This window comes from Onychostoma macrolepis, chromosome 12 (genome assembly GCF_012432095.1).
Source record: "Onychostoma macrolepis isolate SWU-2019 chromosome 12, ASM1243209v1, whole genome shotgun sequence".
Taxonomy (NCBI): domain Eukaryota; kingdom Metazoa; phylum Chordata; class Actinopteri; order Cypriniformes; family Cyprinidae; genus Onychostoma; species Onychostoma macrolepis.
The window spans coordinates 1,563,401-1,583,915 of NC_081166.1; the positions used below are offsets into that span (position 1 = coordinate 1,563,401).

General features: G+C 39.6%; 1 protein-coding gene across 2 annotated transcripts; it reads right to left on the reverse strand.

The window, feature by feature from the left end:
- Positions 1-95: 95 nt before the first annotated feature.
- On the reverse strand, positions 96-7,356 carry star2 (steroidogenic acute regulatory protein 2). 2 transcript variants are annotated; one of them, XM_058793396.1, is made up of 7 exons: positions 7,276-7,356; positions 7,089-7,193; positions 4,570-4,706; positions 4,321-4,476; positions 1,462-1,646; positions 777-870; positions 96-359 (listed from the first exon to the last, which is right to left on the reverse strand). In XM_058793396.1, the coding sequence occupies exons 1-7, from the start codon at positions 7,337-7,339 to the stop codon at positions 270-272; spliced, it is 831 nt and encodes a 276-aa protein (XP_058649379.1). In that variant the 5' UTR covers positions 7,340-7,356; the 3' UTR covers positions 96-269. The 2 variants fall into 2 exon arrangements, with proteins under 2 accessions (XP_058649379.1, XP_058649378.1); XM_058793395.1 differs by having other exon boundaries at positions 4,321-4,479.
- Between the last annotated feature and the right edge of the window lie 13,159 nt (positions 7,357-20,515).

Here is a 20,515-nt window from a genome sequence, read left to right on the forward strand (position 1 = left end):
TAACTAAAATTAAAATGAAAACAGAAATATAAAAATAAAAAGAATACAAATATAAAAATGTAAAACACATATATAAATAAAATGACACTCCTGTGAAAAATATTTTTTATTGTCATTTTATATTGTCAAATCAATTTCATATAGTTCTACTCTGATAAGATGAGTTTGATACTGTTGGTCTGAGGTGTATGTTGCATGTTTGTCTTCCTATATCGTCGTCTGCCGTCGGTGTTGATGTCTGAATCTCAGCATCTGTTGTTTTCTGGGTTTTAAGCGGCCAGCCGGCGCCGCAGGTGTTTAGTGAAGTCCGCTTGTGCTTGAGGAAGAGCCTTGTTCACTAGTGACTGCGGGAGCCAACCCTGAAAACACAAGGACACGTTCAACACACGACTGCAGAAATACATCTGGGAAACTTCTACACTCAAAAATCAGTAGTAATATCAAAGAGTAAATTAAACCTAGACTTTAACACGAGTGAATTTTTACATTAAATTTTTACAGCATATTAAATCTGCTGTAAAATCTAGTGCTGTCAAACGATTAATTGCATCCAAAATAAAAGTTTGTGTTTGCATAATAAAATAAAACAGTTCACACATATATTATGTATATATTATTATTTTTTTAAATATATACATGTATGTGTGTGTATTTTTATACACACACACACACACACATATATATTATGTAAACACAAACTTTTATTTTGGATGCAATTAATCGTTGTGATAGCACTAGTAAAATCATAAATCATAATACATGTGCATGTTTTGTACCTTGACGTCCACGTTGAGCAGCCAGATGAAGCGACTACAGTCGGGTCGGTCCTGAAGCGGCTGCAGGATGATGCAGGTGGGACCGTCTTCAGCTCTGAACACAACAAACACCAAACAAACACTTACAGGCGGTCTTTACATCAGAAAACACTATCAGATTATGTCTGGTTAACTTCTAATTTACTACTAATTTCTAATTTAACTTCTAATTTACTACTGAAAAAAGTAAAACTGTCATCGGTTATTCACCCTCATCCATCCAAACCCATATTAATTAAGCTTAAATGTCTCATAAAAACAAAAATGGGTGGTGATTTATACTGTTGTGCTAAGAAAACATGAAAAAAGCGCAATAAATGTCGTGCATACGGCTCGTGCGCTAGTAGGCAATGTAGAGTCTTCTGAATTAATATTACAGCTTTTTGCGACAAACAGCTAAATATTAGTCTAAAAAATTCTCAAATCTCAAAGAAGTGGCGTTCTGATCATTTTGGAGGATAATAAACTCATTTTGCAAACACATTTTGCTTTTCACAGAAGAAAGTTAAGTCACGTGGAACAACATGAGAGTGAATAAATTAAATATTTTAAAAGCAAGATTCAGAATCGCTCATAAAGGCTGGATAAACGCATTGCGACACTTTAATGAATGTTTTGAACACATCCTCCATTGCTTTGTGTTTACCTGACAAACCCCGGCTGAGGCAGCAGAGACTCCAACCGCGTCGCGGCTCCGCCCAAATAAACACGTGACTCGCGCTTGGACCAATGTCTGACGCTCAGAAAGTCCCGCTGGCCAATCAGGTTTCCCGCCGTTTCCGCCGAAACCTCGTGTGTAACCATGGTGTTTCTGCCCACGTGTTTCAGCACCTGCAAAGGAGTTGGTTTACTGCTGAGTCGGACTTTTCTTATTTCACGGAAACAACGCAGAAAGAATCTAAACAGAACAAAAATATTAAAAAGTGAAATTTACGTTTTTGTTACAATCTCAAATGGACACGTCCCGTTCAACATTGCAACTCATGGTTCATCTAGAATTCCGAGTTTCCCACTTTCGATGAAAATTCCGATGAAAATGCATTCCTTGTATTTTCTGAGAACTCCAACTTAAAACGTTTTACTGCTTAAAACTAATTCAGTGCACTTAAATAAATGCATGGTTGCAAGTTATAAATTCCAACTCTTTTATTTAATTAAAATCTTTTTGGTTGGCAACATTATTTTGATTAGTTCTGTTTGCATAATTTTGATAATTACACTTAATATTGTGTGTAATGTAAACTCAAATTTAATTAAAGGCAGGGTAGGTGATTTGGTTCAAAAACATTTTTCGTTATGCTGGTTGAAAGTCTTTTCACATCCCGATAGTAATCACTAAGTTACGTGGTCTAAATTTATCTATAAGTATTTAAACATAAAATGTTTGTCCAATCAAAATGTTCGGTCCGAACGTTACAATAGGCTGTTGTGCCTGCCTGTCAAATATGTATTTGCATACCTCTGCTGCGCACCCTTTTTGCGCAGGCATGATACGTCATCAGCGCATTCCAGCAAGAATGAAAGGCACTATTATTGTAATATCATGTGCTTCGTACTGTAATGTTTTTACCTTTAAGTTATAATAACTTGATAAAATGTCTTGTTTTAAATAAATCAGGCAGTAGATTTCTAGTTCCCAGCATGCTTTGCATAGAACCAGAGAATTTTTATGTGTGTTTAGTGAAGGGAGAGATAATGTATGTTTGACTTGGGCATTTAAAAGAGTTTCTCTTATGTTGAAATTTTTGTTGAAGCTACACGAGGGTAAACATTGTAATGACTCTGTGAGCAATGATGCACTAATGCCAGTGATTAGTGATATCTTACTTCTTCATTCGATTTACATGCTACATGAGTTACATTTAGCATGTGTTAAGCTAGCTGTTGATTTTATGCTGTTGAGTATGTGTTTATGCTACAAAATAGTTCCTCTAACTCAATGTAGTTTGTTTGTTTGAGCATAATTTCATTAAAAGTTGTCATAACTCAAAAAAGATGCAAACTGTTAATTTTTGCGTTAATTTGGAAACATATCTAATGTCCCACTAATTACACTAAAAGTTAATTAATAAGGTATTTGTATACTTGCTGTATTGTGGTTGTGTCTATTGATTACACAAATTACACAGATTTATTTTGCCATTAAGTGTGTTGCAACAGAAATGCATAACGCAAACATATAGTTTGAGGAAGTGAACATCTCCGAGCAGAACGTCCAGATAGTCATCTAGTAATTATGACATGGATTGAACGCAGCATTAATCACAGAGCCGCTGACCCGAGGACACATGAACACGACCTGTTACATCATGCATGTTTAGCTTATTATCTGACAGACATGCAGCTGCTTGCAAAAGATATTTGTCTTAAGATGCACAAGTTACAGACAAACTAATTACATGCAAGTTCTTTCATTTTGGACTTTTCTACCATATAGTGTGTTTTCCAAATAAACGCCTTGTTTTTCTATCTGTTCAGTCTGTTTTCTGTGGCTTACAATTTATAATTTACAGCCATAGGTGTGGAGAATCAATGTATTAACTTATTATTCATAATGCAATATTTATGAATAATTTTCTTATTAATAAGCACTGCTGCAAGAATGACAATTAGAACAATTATAGAGCATCAAAATATAACACATGGCAATTTTGCCAAATATAGTTGAATTACAGTAGTATAGGCCTAGTATTACATCATTTTTGTTTCATATTTTATTTATATTATTAACACAAGTAGTCTTAAAAGTAGATGCTGTGTGACCCTCACGGAGGATGAGAGAAACCTCATCTACCTCTGATCTGAACACTTCTAGCTCTATTGATTTATCAAGAGAGAATATTAAACAGCGCTGTGTACTTGAGAGCTGCTCAACAAGCCAAAAATCATCAATCCAGAGCTCCTGACACTACATTTCATACAGTCAGTCTCTGCATTGGAAACTGAAGCTGTGACTCTGCTGTTTCTCCAGCTACAGGATCACTAACAGCTTCTTCTCTTATATACTAGATGTGTTACAAGAACAATGTTTTTGAAAGAGGTCTCTTCTGTTCACCAAGGCTGCATTTATTGATCAAAAATACAGTAAAAATTGTGAAATATTATTAATATATAAAACAGCTGTTTTCTATGTGAATATCTGTTAAACTGTAATTTATTTCTGTGATCAAAGCTGTATTTTCAGCATCCTTACTCCAGTCGTCAATGTCACATGTCCTTCAAGAAATCATTCTAAAATGCTGATTTTTATCCGATTATTATCAATGTTGAAAACAGTTGTGCTGCCCAATATTTTTGTGAAAACCGTGATACAATTTATTTTTTAGGATTCACAGATGAACAGAAAGTTCAAAAGAACAGCATTTATTTGAAATAGAAATATTTTGGAACATTATAAATGTCTTTACTGTCACTTTTGATCAATTTAATGCATTCTTGATGGATAAAATAGAAAATATATTAAAATATCATTGAAAAAAAGTAATAAGAAATAAGTATGTCTTACTTTGATGCGCCTGATGCTGGGGTTCCATTCGTGCATCTCCTCCATTCTGAAGAACAAGATGTCGTGAAGTTCCTCCGGAGACGCGTTCAGTTCGGCCTCTAATCGGAAAACCTTCCTGTTGCCCGTGAGAACTTTACTATAGATCACATCTCCATTCTTCTGAAGGAAAAAGACATTCTTAATTTCCTGTGAGAGCACATTCAGGAGATCTGCACACCAAGAGAACATTTTACATTCACAGACAATCACCTCGGCTGTCTCCAGTTTCCATCCGTCCTCAGACTCCACGATCATCAGAGCTTCCTCCAGAGCTGCTTCTCCTTGTTTCAGATAAAACACGTCCTCATCGGCCAATGCAGCCGCCCTCTGCTCTGCTGCCTCTGTCTCTGAAGACATTCATATACAAGTTATAGGATTTTGAAACTTTAAAATAATAATAATAATATACAGTCATGGCCAAAAGTATTGGCACCCTTGGTAAATATGAACAAAGAAGGCTGTGAAAATGAATCTGCATTGTTAATCCTTTTGATCTTTTATTTTAAAAATTCACAAAAATCTAACCTTTCATTGGATAATAAGAATTTAAAATGGGGGGAAATATCATTATGAAATAAATGTTTTTCTCTGATACACATTGGCCACAATTAACGGCACCCTTTTATTCAATACTTTTTGAAACCTCCATTTGCCAGTTTAACAGCTCTAAATGTTCTCCTATAATGCCTGATGAGGTTAGAGACACCTGACAAGAGATCAGAGACCATTCCTTCATCCAGAATCACTCCAGACCCTTTAGATTCACAGCTCCATGTTGCTGCTTCTTCTCTTCAGTTCACTCATGTTCTACAGGGTTCAGGTCAGAGGACTGGAATGGCCAGCAGAAGCTTGGTTTTGTGCTCAGTGACCCATTTTTGTGTTGTTTTTGAGGTTTGTGTTTGGATTATTGTATGGCCCGTTATAAGATTTCTAATAGAGTCAGTCACTTATTGATTTTTTGTCTGTTGGTATTTGATAGACTCCATGATGCCATGCGTCTAAACAAGATGTCCAGGACCTCCAGCAGAAATATAGGCCCACAACATCAAAGATACAGCAGTATATTTCGTTGTACACATGGGGTACTTTTTATCCCTGTGTTCACCAAACCCATCTTGAGTGTTTGCTGCTAAAAAGCTAATTTTTTGTTTCATCTGACCATAGAAGCCAGTCCCATTTGAAGTTCCAGTCGTGTCTGATAACTGAATATGCTGGAGTTTGTTTTTGGATGAGCGAGGAGAATTTTTCTTGAAACCCTCCCAAACAACATGTGCTGATGTAGGTGCTGTTTGACAATTTTTTTAAGGTTTTCTGACCCGAGACTCAACTATTTTCTGCAATTCTCCAGCTGTGGTCCTTGGAGAGTCTTTATCCACTCAAACTCTCCTCCTCCCAGTGCATTAGGACGATATAGACACACGTCCTCTTCCAGGCAGTTTCATAACATTTTATGTTGATTGGAAATTCTTAATTATTGTCCTGATGGTGGAAATGGGAATTTTCACTGCTCTAGCTCTTTTCTTAAAGCCACTTCACTAATTTGTGAAGCTCAATTATCTTTTGCTGCACATCAGAAATATATTCTTTGGTTTTCTCATTGTGATGGATGATTAAGGAATTTGGGCTTTGTTTTCCTCCTATTTATATTTCTGTGAAACAGGAAGCCATGGCTGGATAATTTCATGTTCATAATCACCCTGGAGTGCTCAAAATTGTGAATATGAATGGGAATATACTTCAGAGATATTTTACTCATAAGAATTTCTAGGGGTGCCAATAATTGTGTCCAGCGTGTATTAGAGAAAAACATTTATTTCATAATGATATTTCCCCCCATTTTAAATTCTTATTATTCAATGAATGGTTAGATTTTTGTAAATTTAAAAAAAATAAAAGATCAAAAGGATTAACAATGCAGATTAATTTTCACAGCCTTCTTTGATCATATTTACCAAGGGTGCCGATATTTTTGGCCATGACTGTATATATATATATATATATATATAATTAGGTATAAATATTTCAGATTCTGCAGTATTTCTATGTGAGTGATCTAATGTAAGTAAATGAGTGTGACTAATCATGTGACAGATTTTCTTACATCATTAAATCTGAAGATGCTTTTTGGATAATTTTAAGTGTTTATTTTTCTTACTCTGTTTTCTTATTTTTTTATTTGTAAGAAATTAATATTTTATTCATCAAGGACACATTCAATTAATCAAAAGTGACAGAAATCTTTTGGAACATTATAAATGTCTTTACTATTTCAAATAAATGCTGTTCTTTTGAAATTTCTATTCATCTGTGAATCCTAAAAAATAAAAAGTATCGCAGTTTCCACAAAAATATCGGGCTGCACAACTGTTTTCAACATTGATAATAATCAGAAATGTTTCTTGAGCAGCAAATCAGCATATTAGAATGATTTCCGAAGGATCATGTGACACTGAAGACTGGAGTAATGATGCTGAAAATTCAGCTTTGATCACAGAAATAAATTACAGTTTAACAGATATTCACATAGAAAACAGCTGTTTTAAATTATAATAATATTTCAAATTTTGTACTGTATTTTTGATCAAATAAATGCAGTCTTGGTGAGCAGAAGAGACTTTTTATGCTCACCATTTTAAAAAATCTTACTGACTCCAAACTTTTGAACTGAACTGCACCTCTGCTGGAGTATTGGATGGAAAGCGAAGTTAAATATGAATGCACTGACTCACTTCCAGTCCACCTCAAAGGGCTCCATCCTGGATGGGCGATTTGTCCTCTGCTCTGCAAGTGTGCGATCTCCTGGCCGAACGCCACCAGAGCTGCTCGCTGCAGACCTGCAGGACGTCAAAGGCACCATAAATAAAACACAATACAAACACAAGCTCACGCATCGAGCTGAAGCTTTGGGTCACACACCTGCCATGCTCCGTAGATGTGGGTATGTGATTCCACAGCAGAGCTTCAGGACGGCTGGCAGCATGTTGGCTCCCACTGAGATGGCGAGGAGGAGGAGGAGGAGGAGGAGGAGGCCGCGGGACGCTTTTATAGAGCCGCTGAAGGACAGAGACGAAGATAACGGCTCCATTTACAAGATAGGATTCAGTTCGGCTTTGCCTCCAAGGCCACTTTCAAGAGGAACAAGAATGTAGGTTTGCACTGTTTAAAGTCACTGGAACCTGCTAGACCTGCTATGATAAAATATGAGAGGAATAGTTCAGTTAAAAAAAATCACAATTCTGTCACCTTCATGTCTGTCAGATAACAGCTGTGGGTTGATAATACAGATTGTATTTATTCATTATTAAAAACATTGTAGGATCTCCTTTGAACAGAACAGCACATTCCTTAGCAGAAATTAAGGAGTCTCCTCTCTGCCATCTGCAGGTCGTAAAATTAGTTAATGGTCAACCTAATGCCGATTGTCTAGGCCAGTTTCCTGTCAAGGCCTGGTCCATTATCCCTTAAACCTAATTCAACCAACACAGAACAAAGAACTTCTTGTCTGGAAATTTTCCAGCAACAGATGCTCCTGGATCCCATGACCGTTCAACGCATAAATTAATAATCTAATCAACAAAAAAGATAGATTTACATTGACTCAGATGCTCAGCTGATCTCCACAAAAGTGACCCCTTTGACCGCAGGAAGACACGCGTTCTTTCTCTATTTCACTCAGAAAAAAATAACTTGAAACTCAATGAGTTTCTTTTAAAAGGACAATCAGTCATTTACTGCTGCTATTAGAGCAATATATTCACTAATAATTGTGTTTTATACCTTATATATGCTTGATGAGTTTATGAGGAACCATGCTATTTTAAATCTATGCATTATAACCACGTTTTGGTAGATAAAGTTAGTAAAGGTACGCTATATATACAAGATACCTGATGTTTAGTGTTGCGTGAAAGCTTATTTTATTTGCAATTCCTAGAGTATGTTTGAATCAAAAGAGTATGTTTGAATCCTGAGTATTCATAAAAGAGTAGGCGAGAAATAGTAGGCGAGTGCACTAATTCTCGCTAGATTCGGGCGTATGTATACTTAAGTTGAATCCTTATATGCCTAGTCACCTACTATGTAGTAGGGAAAAAGAGTATGTGAAGAAAGAAGTACGTTCGAAAACTTAAGTAGTCATAAAAGAGTAGGCGAGAAATCCCTGGATGTCCTACTACTTCCGTCCAGATTCTGAAGTGCCCACGCGAGAGAGGATATGCCATCATCCACCAGGGCGGAGAACAGCTGTTGAGGGTGCTACCTCAACATGTAAATGCAGTATTGAGCAGATAAATCACAGAGGTGACTGAATCTTGTCTGGATGTTCCAGGGACAGATGAGTCACATGTGTGTTTATCCGGTGAAGAGTGACTGATGGAGGAATGCTGCCATCAAAGGCTCAGTGTGTATACTACTGAAACGAATTAAACATCTTTTAAATCTCAAGTTGTAGTTTATTTTAATTATTGTAATTTAAAACAGAGCTATTACAGCACTTTTCTGATTCTTGATTTCTGTGCATTTGCAGCAGATCTCCTGTGGTGGAGCAGGACCTAAGGTGGTGGCAGCATTTGTGAGAAAAACAAGGGGGCAAACCTGAAACAAAAATATAAAGTAAGATCATTTTGTTACTTCTAATACAGAAATCAAATTACATTGTGTTGTTAAAATGATTGCTTTTGTATTGTGTTTGTGCATCTTTGCAGGATCTGAAACTGGTGTGAGCAGTGAGGATGGAGAAGTCCACAGCAGCATCCTGGAAATGGTCCAGTGCCAGGGCCGGATGTTGCTGTGGTCTCTTCCTCCTCAGTGACCCCAGAGCCAGCAAGAACATCTAGAGAAAGGCCAAAAGACATTGAGGATGTGATTTTGGTCAAGTTTGTCCTGCTGGTTTCTGTTCATACAACATCAGTCAATGGAGCCTGATTTTCAGAAGCTTCAAAGTTTCAAGTTTTCAGTGTTTTCTCATGTAGAGCAGGCACACAAATGTTTGGAGCAGACACAGCGATAGCCAGATTGTCCCGCACATGTTCTCTCGCTCCTGCTTCAAGGTTGTGTGGCTCAGGGGGGCCATCATCACGGTCTTCCTCATCCTCTCTGTGCACTCAGGCAAGGACAGCCTAAATGTCCCTTTCCCATCCATGACCATATTCCAGTCTGACAGCAGCAATGAGGGATGTGATGGACGGCAGAGACAGGTGAACGTGGGCACGGTGGTCAGCTGCAGAACTGGCACAGCTGTGTTGAGATGGCAGTAGGATGTGGGTTCACCGCCTGTAAATACATAATTGTTAGAAAAATAAGTTTGAATAAAATTCCTAAACGTAAGTTAGGGAGGAGCGAGCCCATCTAATCTTTCAATCAACAGCCAGAGTATATAAGCAGCTGCTTACCTCTCTCCGGTCTCAGCTGCTCTAGCATCCCTCCACCTCCCCAATCTCCACCTTCTTCTTAGGTACCTTGCCCTTTGTAATCACCTCATATCATGTCCCTGGGGGTTTTATCAGAGCTCGAGTTGAAGCTGCTTCATCGAGCCACTCATCAGTGGACAGCAAGCCAAATAAGTTTACTCTATTTCCTAATGATTATATGGGCAAACGAACTCGTTAATTCATTCTTTTACTCATTTATTCATGTTTTCTGTTGTTGTCAGTAAATAAAATATAATTATTTCATTATCATATGCATTAATTCATTGCTTGAATGAAAATTGAGATGTATTCACTTTGGCTGCATTTGTCTAATGTATATTCATGCATACCTATGGCATATGACAAAAATGACATTTTGCTTGTTTTACTAAAACATTTTCAGTAAAAAAAAAATAAAAAAAAATATATATATATATATATATATATATATATATATATATATATATATATATATATATATATATATATATATATGTATAGTGAAGGATCACCGACAAGAAGGATCATTTGCCTGGCTGCTCACCCCGACTTTTTTTTTTTTTCTGCTCTTCCTCCTGTATAGGTGCGCGCTCCTCCCCCAACTCCTTCTTCAGAGATGGATGAACTCCTGAAACACCTCACCGATGTTAGCATCCGCCAGCAACAGATTGCCGAACATCTCGCCACACGGCAAGGCCAGACGGAACAAGAGATCGCTGCCCTCAGAGCCGCTAACCCCCCGTATCACCTTCGGATCCCCGGGTGCAGGCCGTGAGGCTCCTTCCGAAGATGACTCCTCATGACGACGTTGAAGCTTATCTCCAGATGTTCGAGACGACCGCGACTTTGGAAGGTTAGCCGCCCGCGAACTGGGCCCGGGCACTGGCTCCCTTATTAACCGGCGAAGCTCAACGAGCGTATTTCAGCCTCTCCGCAGCTACTGCTGGCCAATATAACGCGCTCAAGCGCAAAATCCTTGCCCGACTGGGTCTATCGGCCGTATGTGCAGCGCAACACTTCCACGAGTGGGAATATAAAGCCCGTCTGCCGGCCCGGGCCCAAGCCGCCGAGCTTACACGACTGGCACGACACTGGCTGTTGGAAGGGGATCCATCAGTGGCGCAGGTGATGGAGAGCGTCGTGGTTGATCGGTTCCTCCGGGCCCTCCCTCGCTCCCACAGACAAGCGGTCGGCATGAGGAACCCGACCTTGACGTCAGAGTTGGTGGAAGCCGTGGAGCTGGCGGATGCAACCCAACAGCGAGATGTGGGGGAGAGAGCGCCACCATTTCGCCGGAGGGTGAGCCAGGAGGGACGAACCCATGCCAACAGAGCCTCCCACACCTCCCGCTCGAACCTGGCTGGCAGGCTGCATCGTGCATCGGGACCTGCCCGCCGGGGCACCGGAGACCAAGGTAAAGGTGGATGGAAAACCGTTCCGGGCCCTCCTAGACTCGGGAAGCGCAGTAAGCCTCGTCCAGACGCACGTTCTAGCCCCTCGCACGGAGTGCAAGACCTCACTGCCCATAACTTGCGTCCACGGGGACACTCATCAGGTTCCGGCCCATCGTGTGACCATCTCGGCTGCTCCAGGCACCTGGCCCGTCGAGGTGGGCGTAATGAGAGATCTCCCCGTACCCGTCCTGATCGGCCGAGACTGGCCTGGATTTGACCGCCTTCTGGCGACCCTCACTCAGCCTGCCAGCCCTGGAGGGGGCCGATGAAAACAACCAGCCCCAATGAGGCCGCGACGACACACCGTCCTTCTAACCACGGATAGCGGGAGAGATGGTGAGTCCCCTTCCCAAAATACTAACATCTTCTATGATGTATTCCAACAGGTGACGGGAGGGGGCTCTTTTGGCTGAGCCCAAAGGGAAGACAACCGGGAAGACAACCGGCTAAAGCACTGTTGGAAGCATGACATACAAACCCCTCTTGGAGTCATCATCCGGCAGCAACCTTATCGGGTCCCTGAGGCTCGTCGGCAGGCTATTGAGGCAGAAATCCAACAGATGTTGAAGTTAGGGGTGATTGAACCACCCCGCAGCCCATGGTCCAGCCCCATCGTCTTGGTCCCGAAACCCGATGGCACCCTCCGTTTCTGTAACGACTATCGCTGCCTGAACGAGGTTTCCCAATTTGACGGCTACCCCATGCCTAGGGTCGACGAGTTGCTGGATCGGTTGGGAAGGGCCCGGTACATCTCTACCCTAGACCTCACCAAAGGCTATTGGCAGGTACCGTTATCACAAGACGCCAAGCAAAAAACTGCCTTCTTCACCCCTAGCCACTGGCAGTACCGGACCCTTCCCTTCGACCTTCACAGGGCCCCTGCCACATTCCAAAGGATGATGGATATCCTCTTACGGCCCCACCAGTCATACGCCGCCGCATATCTGGACGACATGGTCGTCCACTCCGAAACTTGGGAAGACCACGTGGAGAGGCTACGGAGGGTGCTGTCGGAGCTCCGGAGGGCTGGACTCACCGCCAACCCCCGCAAATGTCATCTAGCACTCTCCGAAGTGAAGTACCTGGGGTTCCAAGTCGGGCGGGGCCTGATTCGGCCACAAGAGAAGAAAGTGGAAGCCGTCCGCTCCGCCACCAGGCCGAGGACGAAGACCCAGGTACGAGCCTTTTTGGGGTTGGCGGGGTATTATCGCTGCTTCATCCCTAAATTCTCCTCTTTAGCCGCCCCTCTGACAGATCTGACCAGGAAGGGGCAGCCGGAGCAGGTACAGTGGACATCCGCAGCCGAGGAAGCCTTCCGGGACATCAAGGCAGCCCTGACCTCCGAGCCCATACTCTGAGCCCCAAACTTTAGCTTCCCCTTCCTGCTACAGACGGATGCCTCCGATACAGGGCTTGGAGCCGTCTTGTCGCAGGTCCAGGCAGGTGAAGAGCATCCGATCCTGTACATTAGCCGAAAGCTGTCCCCCGCCGAGAGGAACTACGCCGCAGTCGAAAAGGAGGCCCTGGCCGTCAAGTGGGCAGTCCTGGAGCTGCGGTACTATCTCCTCGGCCGAAAGTTCACCCTGGTCACCGACCATGCGGCCCTACAGTGGATGGCTCGCGCCAAGGACACCAACGCCAGGGTGACTCGCTGGTTCCTCGTGCTCCAGGACTTCCACTTCGACGTGCGCCACCGGGCCGGGCCGGGGCCGCAAACGCCAACGCTGACGGACTCTCTCGGATATGGGCAGCTTTCGCAGGTCTGTCAGGGGTCACTCCCCACCCACCCCCTATTTCTCCCCTACTAACTCACATTCTCAACAGGACCAGGACGACGCTTGGGGGGGGAGTGTGACGAGCGTCCCCATTATTCATCAGCGTTGCCCTGGAAACGGATCAGGAACACCTGCACTCCCTCATCACCGGCCGCTCTGTCTCAGCTGGGGCTCGTTAACGGCCGGGCTATAAAGCCACGCCGAGCCAAGCCACAAGTGAGTTCATTGTCCATGAGACGAGAGCTAACGTCATTCTCTTCTTTCCCTCGCAGACAGCAGCAGCTGACCGAGCGGCACTCTTTCGAGCACAGGGATTACCACGGAGCACGATCCCACGCCCAAGGAACAGGAGGAGAGAGAGCACTCACGGCACCGAGGCACCCATTCACTTGACACACTCCACTTACCACAAATAAATCCACCCTCCGGGGCATTTATTTTGCACCTTCCTTGTCGTGTGATTCTTCACCCCGTGACAATATATATATATATATAATGATGCTATGAGGTGTTAGTGCACCTCTCGCTTTTATCTTTTTTTTTCTTCTTTCTTTCTTTTATTGCACAACTTATAATTGCATACAAGATCAGGGAAAGATGGTTATATCTTTAACAATAAACAATCATTATGACAAAAAGGAAAACATAAACATAATGGGTTTGCGTACATCAAAGTATGAGACTACATACACAGAAAAAAAGCTCAATGACAAGGTTAAATATCTTTTAATAATCATAATATTCATTTGATCAAAACACATCAAAAATGCCATTTTTATTGGTGTTGTTTTTGTTATTTATAAGCCTGAGGGATGAAACAAGACTTAAATTCAACAAGAAACATCAAAATATTTACAGATTTAAACCTGAATTAAACCTGTCACTCGTCGCTTTTAAGTTGTTGCGCTTGTTATAATGTCATAGGTCACATGATAACGTCAACATGGCGGATCGCATTCATACTCAACGAGATTTGGCTGTAGAGTACATACTCTTTAGCACTTGTTAAGTAAGTACTTATTGAAATTAAGTACCTACTCATTGAGTATGCGGTTTCGAAGTCTTTCATAGGATTCTCTTCCTGAAATGGCTTTCTATTCTGGTGGACATCACATAATGTGTTGACCAGCGGATAAACAGTGGTCATTGTTAGTTACTGTCATGCAGCTCTTCTGAAATCTTGCCTGTTAATACAATACTTTCATTGCTTGTTAGCTGCTCAAGTCACAGTGAGTGCTGTAACAGATGTTTTTGGAGCTCAGCCAGTGTTTGAGCATGTGGTCAGCAGGTGAAGTTCAGTGTCCTCGTCATTCATCCTCACACAAGGACACCTGCTCGCTGATAACGGAGAGATGCACTTCATCACACAGCACACAGTTGGCCTGAGCGACTGGCTGACACCTGACCTTTAGTGTGCATTGGTATTAGAGGTCATGTCACATGACCTGCACACATTAATCAAACACGACCTGCATCCATGCAACAGAAGCAGGTTCTTTACTGCATGATCATTTCTGTGCAAAAATGATTTATAAAGCATCTGTTTAACATTAAATGGAATCTGATCGTCCTTGATCTTCAGAGATAAAAGAACAAAAAAACAATGCAAGCATGCTGTAGTTTAAGAAGAGCTTTTATTCACTGTAAATAATGATTGCTGTGATTCAAGAATAAGTAATAATTACATATGGAAGCCCGTTTCCACCATTCAATAAAAAAAAATGAAAAAAGGTAATCTAACTTTTCATCTCACAATTGTGAATTTTAGTTGTTGTTTTTTAAATGTACTTTCTTTGTTTTATTTATGTTTTTATTACCGTACTTGTAATTACAGTACATAAAGGCATTAAAATTTGCATTGCAAATTTTCTGAAATGTTGTTGAAATATGCAAATGAGGCATTATCTAATTGAAAATGCACTAACTTTCACAAATTTCCAGAAAATAAATTTGAACACTGGATAAAACCAGGTTCAAAATTTTATTTTATTTGGTTGACATATTAGAGTTAAAGATTTTTTACAGATGGGAATTTGGATTTCTATTTTTATCACTTCATAAATCAGAAAATACTGTCAACAGAGAGAAAAAAAATACATTTTCATGATGTGTTCAGGAATAAAATGTTGTAATCAGGCAAATGATTTATGAACATTTATGATTTGTTTTATGTCAGTACTGGTGAAGTGGAGAAAAACGTTTAAAAATTTGTATTTCAATTGAAATCTACAGATGCAAATAGATAAAGTACAAAAATAAAACCAGGTCAATGACATATGAACAAACCCTTCAGTAAAAACCTTCAGAATATAGAGAGGAAAGTTTTGGTGTAAGTACTGCTGAAGTGGAGGGAAAACTGCCTTTAAAAGATTATTATTATTATTAAAACAGCTTAAAGCAACACAAAAGTCTCTCTCAGTCCGCTGCTTCTAATTATTCATTAATCTATTCCAGTTGAAAATAATACGGTTGCATAAATACTAAATGCAGCACATGTGAAATCTATTAATTGATTGAACCTTCAAATACTCAGGTATATTTACTTCATCAAAGACATTAGTTCCCTTTTGAGGTGCTAATTAAAGGGCTCTAACATCTCTGCTTGATATCGTTTATGACACGTTTTCCACATTTATGATGTTATTAAAGTTTTTTGTGCATGAGACAACATGTTTTATGACTGTTCTGTACCCGTAAAATTAAACCGGCTGTATTTACTCATGCAAGAGCTGAAGGGTAAATCTAGCTTTTATTCGCTCAATCCTTTAATTACAAACTCTATGTTGCATCACATACAGTATGATGACAGATTATTAAATCAATCAGCACTGAAATGCATAATTTTTTCATGTTGCAGTAGAGAGAACAAAACTGTATTTTGCATTATAGTTAATGAGAACTGTATTGTAAAACGTTATTAATAATCCAAAAAAATGAAGGATCTTTAATTTGTTTATGCAAAATATTATTTGATTTTTTTTTAGGTATAATGTGAGATGTGTGAGATGGTTTATTGTTGAGTTTCAGTGGATTTACAGTAATGCTGAAGTGACTGTGATTTTCTCCAGGAGGGTTTTAACACTAAATCCAGTCTCATTCACAAAGCCCTTCTGGATGCCGCAGGACATGTTTTGCTCTTTCGTCCTGTGTAGTAAATCTTTAATTGAAAAGCTTCTGTTTCAGCAGGGAACCGAATACAAGATCTCAGGGATTGAACCTGTCAGTTTGATCAAGGATGCAACATTAATATGCGAGTTTGAAATGTTCTAGAATAGTTGCTTGATGTTTAATTGATTGTCTTTCAAATATTTATTCAAGTTATTCATGGGTGATATATATATACACAGTGGGGCAAAAAAGTATTTAGTCAGCCACCAATTGTGCAAGTTCTCCCACTTAAAAAGATGAGAGAAGCCTGTAATTTTCATCATAGGTATACCTCAACTATGAGAGACAAAATGAGAAAAAAAAAATCCAGAAAATCACATTGTAGGATTTTTAAAGAATTTATTTGCAAATTATGGTGGAAAATAAATATTTGGTCAATAACAAAATTTCATCTCAATACTTTGTTATATACCCTTTGTTGGCAATGACAGAGGTCAAACGTTTTCTGTAAGTTTTCACACACTGTTGCTGGTATTTTGACCCATTCCTCCATGCAGATCTCCTCTAGAGCAGTAATGTTTTGGGGCTGTCGCTGGGCAACACGGACTTTCAACTCCCTCCAAAGATTTTCGATGGGGTTGAGATCTGGAGACTGGCTAGGCCACTCCGGGACCTTGAAATGCTTCTTACGAAGCCACTCCTTCGTTGCCCGGGCGGTGTGTTTGGGATCATTGTCATGCTGAAAGTTTCATCTTCAATGCCCTTGCTGATGGAAGGAGGTTTTCACTCAAAATCTCACGATACATGGCCCCATTCATTCTTTCGTTTACACGGATCAGTCGTCCTGGTCCCTTTGCAGAAAAACCGCCCCAAAGCATGATGTTTCCACCCCCATGCTTCACAGTAGGTATGGTGTTCTTTGGATGCAACTCAGCATTCTTTGAGTTTTTACCAAAAAGTTCTATTTGGTTTCATCTGACCATATGACATTCTCCCAATCCTCTTCTGGATCATCCAAATGCTCTCTAGCAAACTTCAGACGGGCCGGACATGTACTGGCTTAAGCAGGGGGACACGTCTGGCACTGCAGGATTTGAGGCCTTTGTTACTTTGGTCCCAGCTCTCTGCAGGTCATTCACTAGGTCCCCGTGTGGTTCTGGGATTTTTGCTCACAGTTCTTGTGATCATTTTGACCCCACGGGTGAGATCTTCGTGGAGCCCCAGATCGAGGAGATTATCAGTGGTCTTGTATGTCTTCCATTTTCTAATAATTGCTCCCACAGTTGATTTCTTCACACCAAGCTGCTTACCTATTGCAGATTCAGTCTTCCCAGCCTGGTGCAGGTCTACAATTTTGTTTCTGGTGTCCTTTGACAGCTCTTTGGTCTTGGCCATGGTGGAGTTTGGAGTTGGACTGTTTGAGGTTGTGGACAGGTGTCTTTTATACTGATAACGAGTTCAAACAGATGTCATTAATACAGGTAACGAGTGGAGGACAGAGGAGCCTCTTAAAGAAGAAGTTACAGGTCTGTGAGAGCCAGAAATCTTGCTTGTTTGTAGGTGACCAAATACTTATTTTACTGAGGAATTTACCAATTAATTCTTTAAAAATCCTACAATGTGATTTTCTGGATTTTTCTCATTTTGTCTCTCATAGTTGAGGTATACCTATGATGAAAATTACAGGCCTCTCTCATCTTTTTAAGTGGGAGAACTTGCACAATTGGTGGCTGACTAAATACTTTTTTGCCCCACTGTACATATATATATATATATATATATATATATTAGTGCTTTCAAACAATTAATCACGATTAATCGCATCTAAAATAAAAGTTTTTGATTACACAATATATGTATGTGTACTGTTTATTTATTATGTATATATTAATACACACATACAGTATATATTTTGAAAATATTTACATGTATATACATTTATATGTTTATATTATTATATTTTATATTATATATAACTATATTTAATATGTAAACATAACATACTTTTCTTAACTATATATATATATATATATATATATATATATATATATACATGCATGTGTTTGTATATATAAATAATTTTTAAAAATAATTTATTTACAAATTTAAAATGTTATTATATTTATAGTAAATCTATATTTTTCTAACATGTCTGATTTTTCCTCATTCCATCAGCTTAAATAAATGTGAATAAGATGTTCATCGAAATGTAAACATTAAATAAAATTGCACTTAATACTTAACCCTGGTTTCATCATGAACGATCAATCAGTGTGTTTTATTCTAAAGTCTTTCATAGGATTCTCTTCCTGAAATGGCTTTCTATTCCGGTGGACATCACATAATGTGTTGACCAGCGGATAAACAGTGGTCATTGTTAGTTACTGTCATGCAGCTCTTCTGAAATCTTGCCTGTTAATACAATACTTTCATTGCTTGTTAGCTGCTCAAGTCACAGTGAGTGCTGTAACAGATGTTTTTGGAGCTCGGCCAGTGTTTGAGCATGTGGTCAGCAGGTGAAGTTCAGTGCGTCATTCATCCTCACACAAGGACACCTGCTCGCTGATAACGGAGAGATGCACTTCATCACACAGCACACAGTTGGCCTGAGCGACTGGCTGACACCTGACCTTTAACACGACCTGTATCCATGCAACAGAAGCAGGTTCTTTACTGCATGATCATTTCTGTGCAAAAATGATTTATAGAAGCATCTGTTTAATATTAAATGGAATCTGACCGTCCTTGATCTTCAGAGATAAAAGAACAAAAAACAAAAAAAACAATGCAAGCATGCTGTAGTTTAAAAAGAGCTTTTATTCACTGTAAATAATGATTGCTGTGATTCAACATTAGAATAAGTAATAATTACATATGGAAGCCCGTTTCCAACATTCAATAAAAAAAATTAAAAAAGGTAATCTAACTTTTCATCTCACAATTGTGAATTTATTTCTTAGAAGTGCAAGTTTATATCATGCAATTATAAAGAAAAAAATGTGAGAAAAAAGTCACAATGACTTATATTTTTTATTTATTGTTGGAAATGAGCTTCCATAAATAATGATTGTTAATCTATAATTAAGTCAAGGTTGAACATTATATTTTTTTAATTTATCATAACAAAAAAAAAAGGTTTTGAGAAATGAAAACTAATGGCAGCAACATTTTTTTACACTGCATTTTCCACACTATATAGTTATATATATATATACTCTTAAAAAGAAAGGACCAGTTTTGGTTTCAGTGAACCTTTCAGTGAACAGTTCTTAAAGAACCGTTTTTTCTTAGTGTGAAGAACATTTTAATAATCTAAAGAAGCATATTTTCACTGTAAAGAGCCTTTGTGCAATGAAAAGGTTCCTGGTAAAGGTTCTTAGTGGAACCATTGATGCCAATAAAGAACCTGTACTTTTGAGTGTGTGTGTGTGTGTGTGTGTGTGTGTGTGCATATACAGTGCTGCTAGAAAGTTTGTGAACCCTTTAGAATTTTCTATATTTCTGCATAAATATGACTCAAAACGTAATCAGAAGTCCAGAAAGTAGACAAAGAGAACCCAATCAAACAAATGAGACAAAAATATTTTCTTTGTCATTTATTTATTCAGGAAAATGATCAAATATTGCATATCTGTGAGTGGCAAAAGTATGTGAATCTCTTGGATTAGCAGTTAATTTAAAGGTGAAATTAGAGTCCGTCTGTGCAGAGGTGTTTTCAGTCGGTGACTATCAAATGTCAGTACGTCACCTGTTTTATTCAAAGAACAGGGATCTATCAAAGTCTGATCATGTTTGTGGAAGTGAATCATGTCACAAACAAAACCACGGAAAAAGAGTTGATGTTGCTCATCAGGCTAGAAAAGGTTACAAAACCATCTCTAAAGAGTTTGGACTCCACAAATCCACAGTCAGACAGATTGTGTACAAAAAGACCAGTTACCTTCCCGAGAAGCGGTCGACCAACAAAGATCACTCCAAAGCAGAACGCATAATAGTCTGCGAGGTTGCAAAAGTTCTTAAGGGTAACTTCTAAGCAACTAAAGGCCTTTCTCACATCGGCTAATGTTCATGAGCCCAGCATCAGGAGAACGCTGAGAAACCATGGTGTGCATAGCAGAGCTGCAAGAAGAAAGCCACAGTTCTGCAAAAAGAAAATTGCTTGCTAAAGATCATGTGGACAAGCCAGAGGACTATTGGAGAAAGGTTTAATGGATGGATGAAACCAAAATAGAACTTATTGGTTTAAATGAGAAGCTGTTATGAACACACTGCATTCCAGCTTAAGGATCTCATCCCATCTGTGAAACATGGTGGTGGTAGTATCATGGCTTGGGCCTGTTTTGCTGCATCTTGGCCAGCACAGCCTGCCATCATCGATGGAACAATGAATTCTGAATTATACCAGCAAATT

What these genes read in the sequence shown, in the direction of transcription:
- star2 (XM_058793395.1), bottom strand. Translation starts at nt 7,339, where the DNA reads ATGCTGCCAGCCGTCCTGAAGCTCTGCTGTGGAATCACATACCCACAT. An exon ending in CCAGCATCAGGCGCATCAAA is followed by an intron (nt 1,647 to 4,320) that starts GTAAGACATACT and finishes ACTCCTTTGCAG; the next exon opens with GTGCTGAAACACGTGGGCAG. An exon ending in TGCTCAACGTGGACGTCAAG is followed by an intron (nt 360 to 776) that starts GTACAAAACATG and finishes TTGTGTTTTCAG; the next exon opens with GGTTGGCTCCCGCAGTCACT.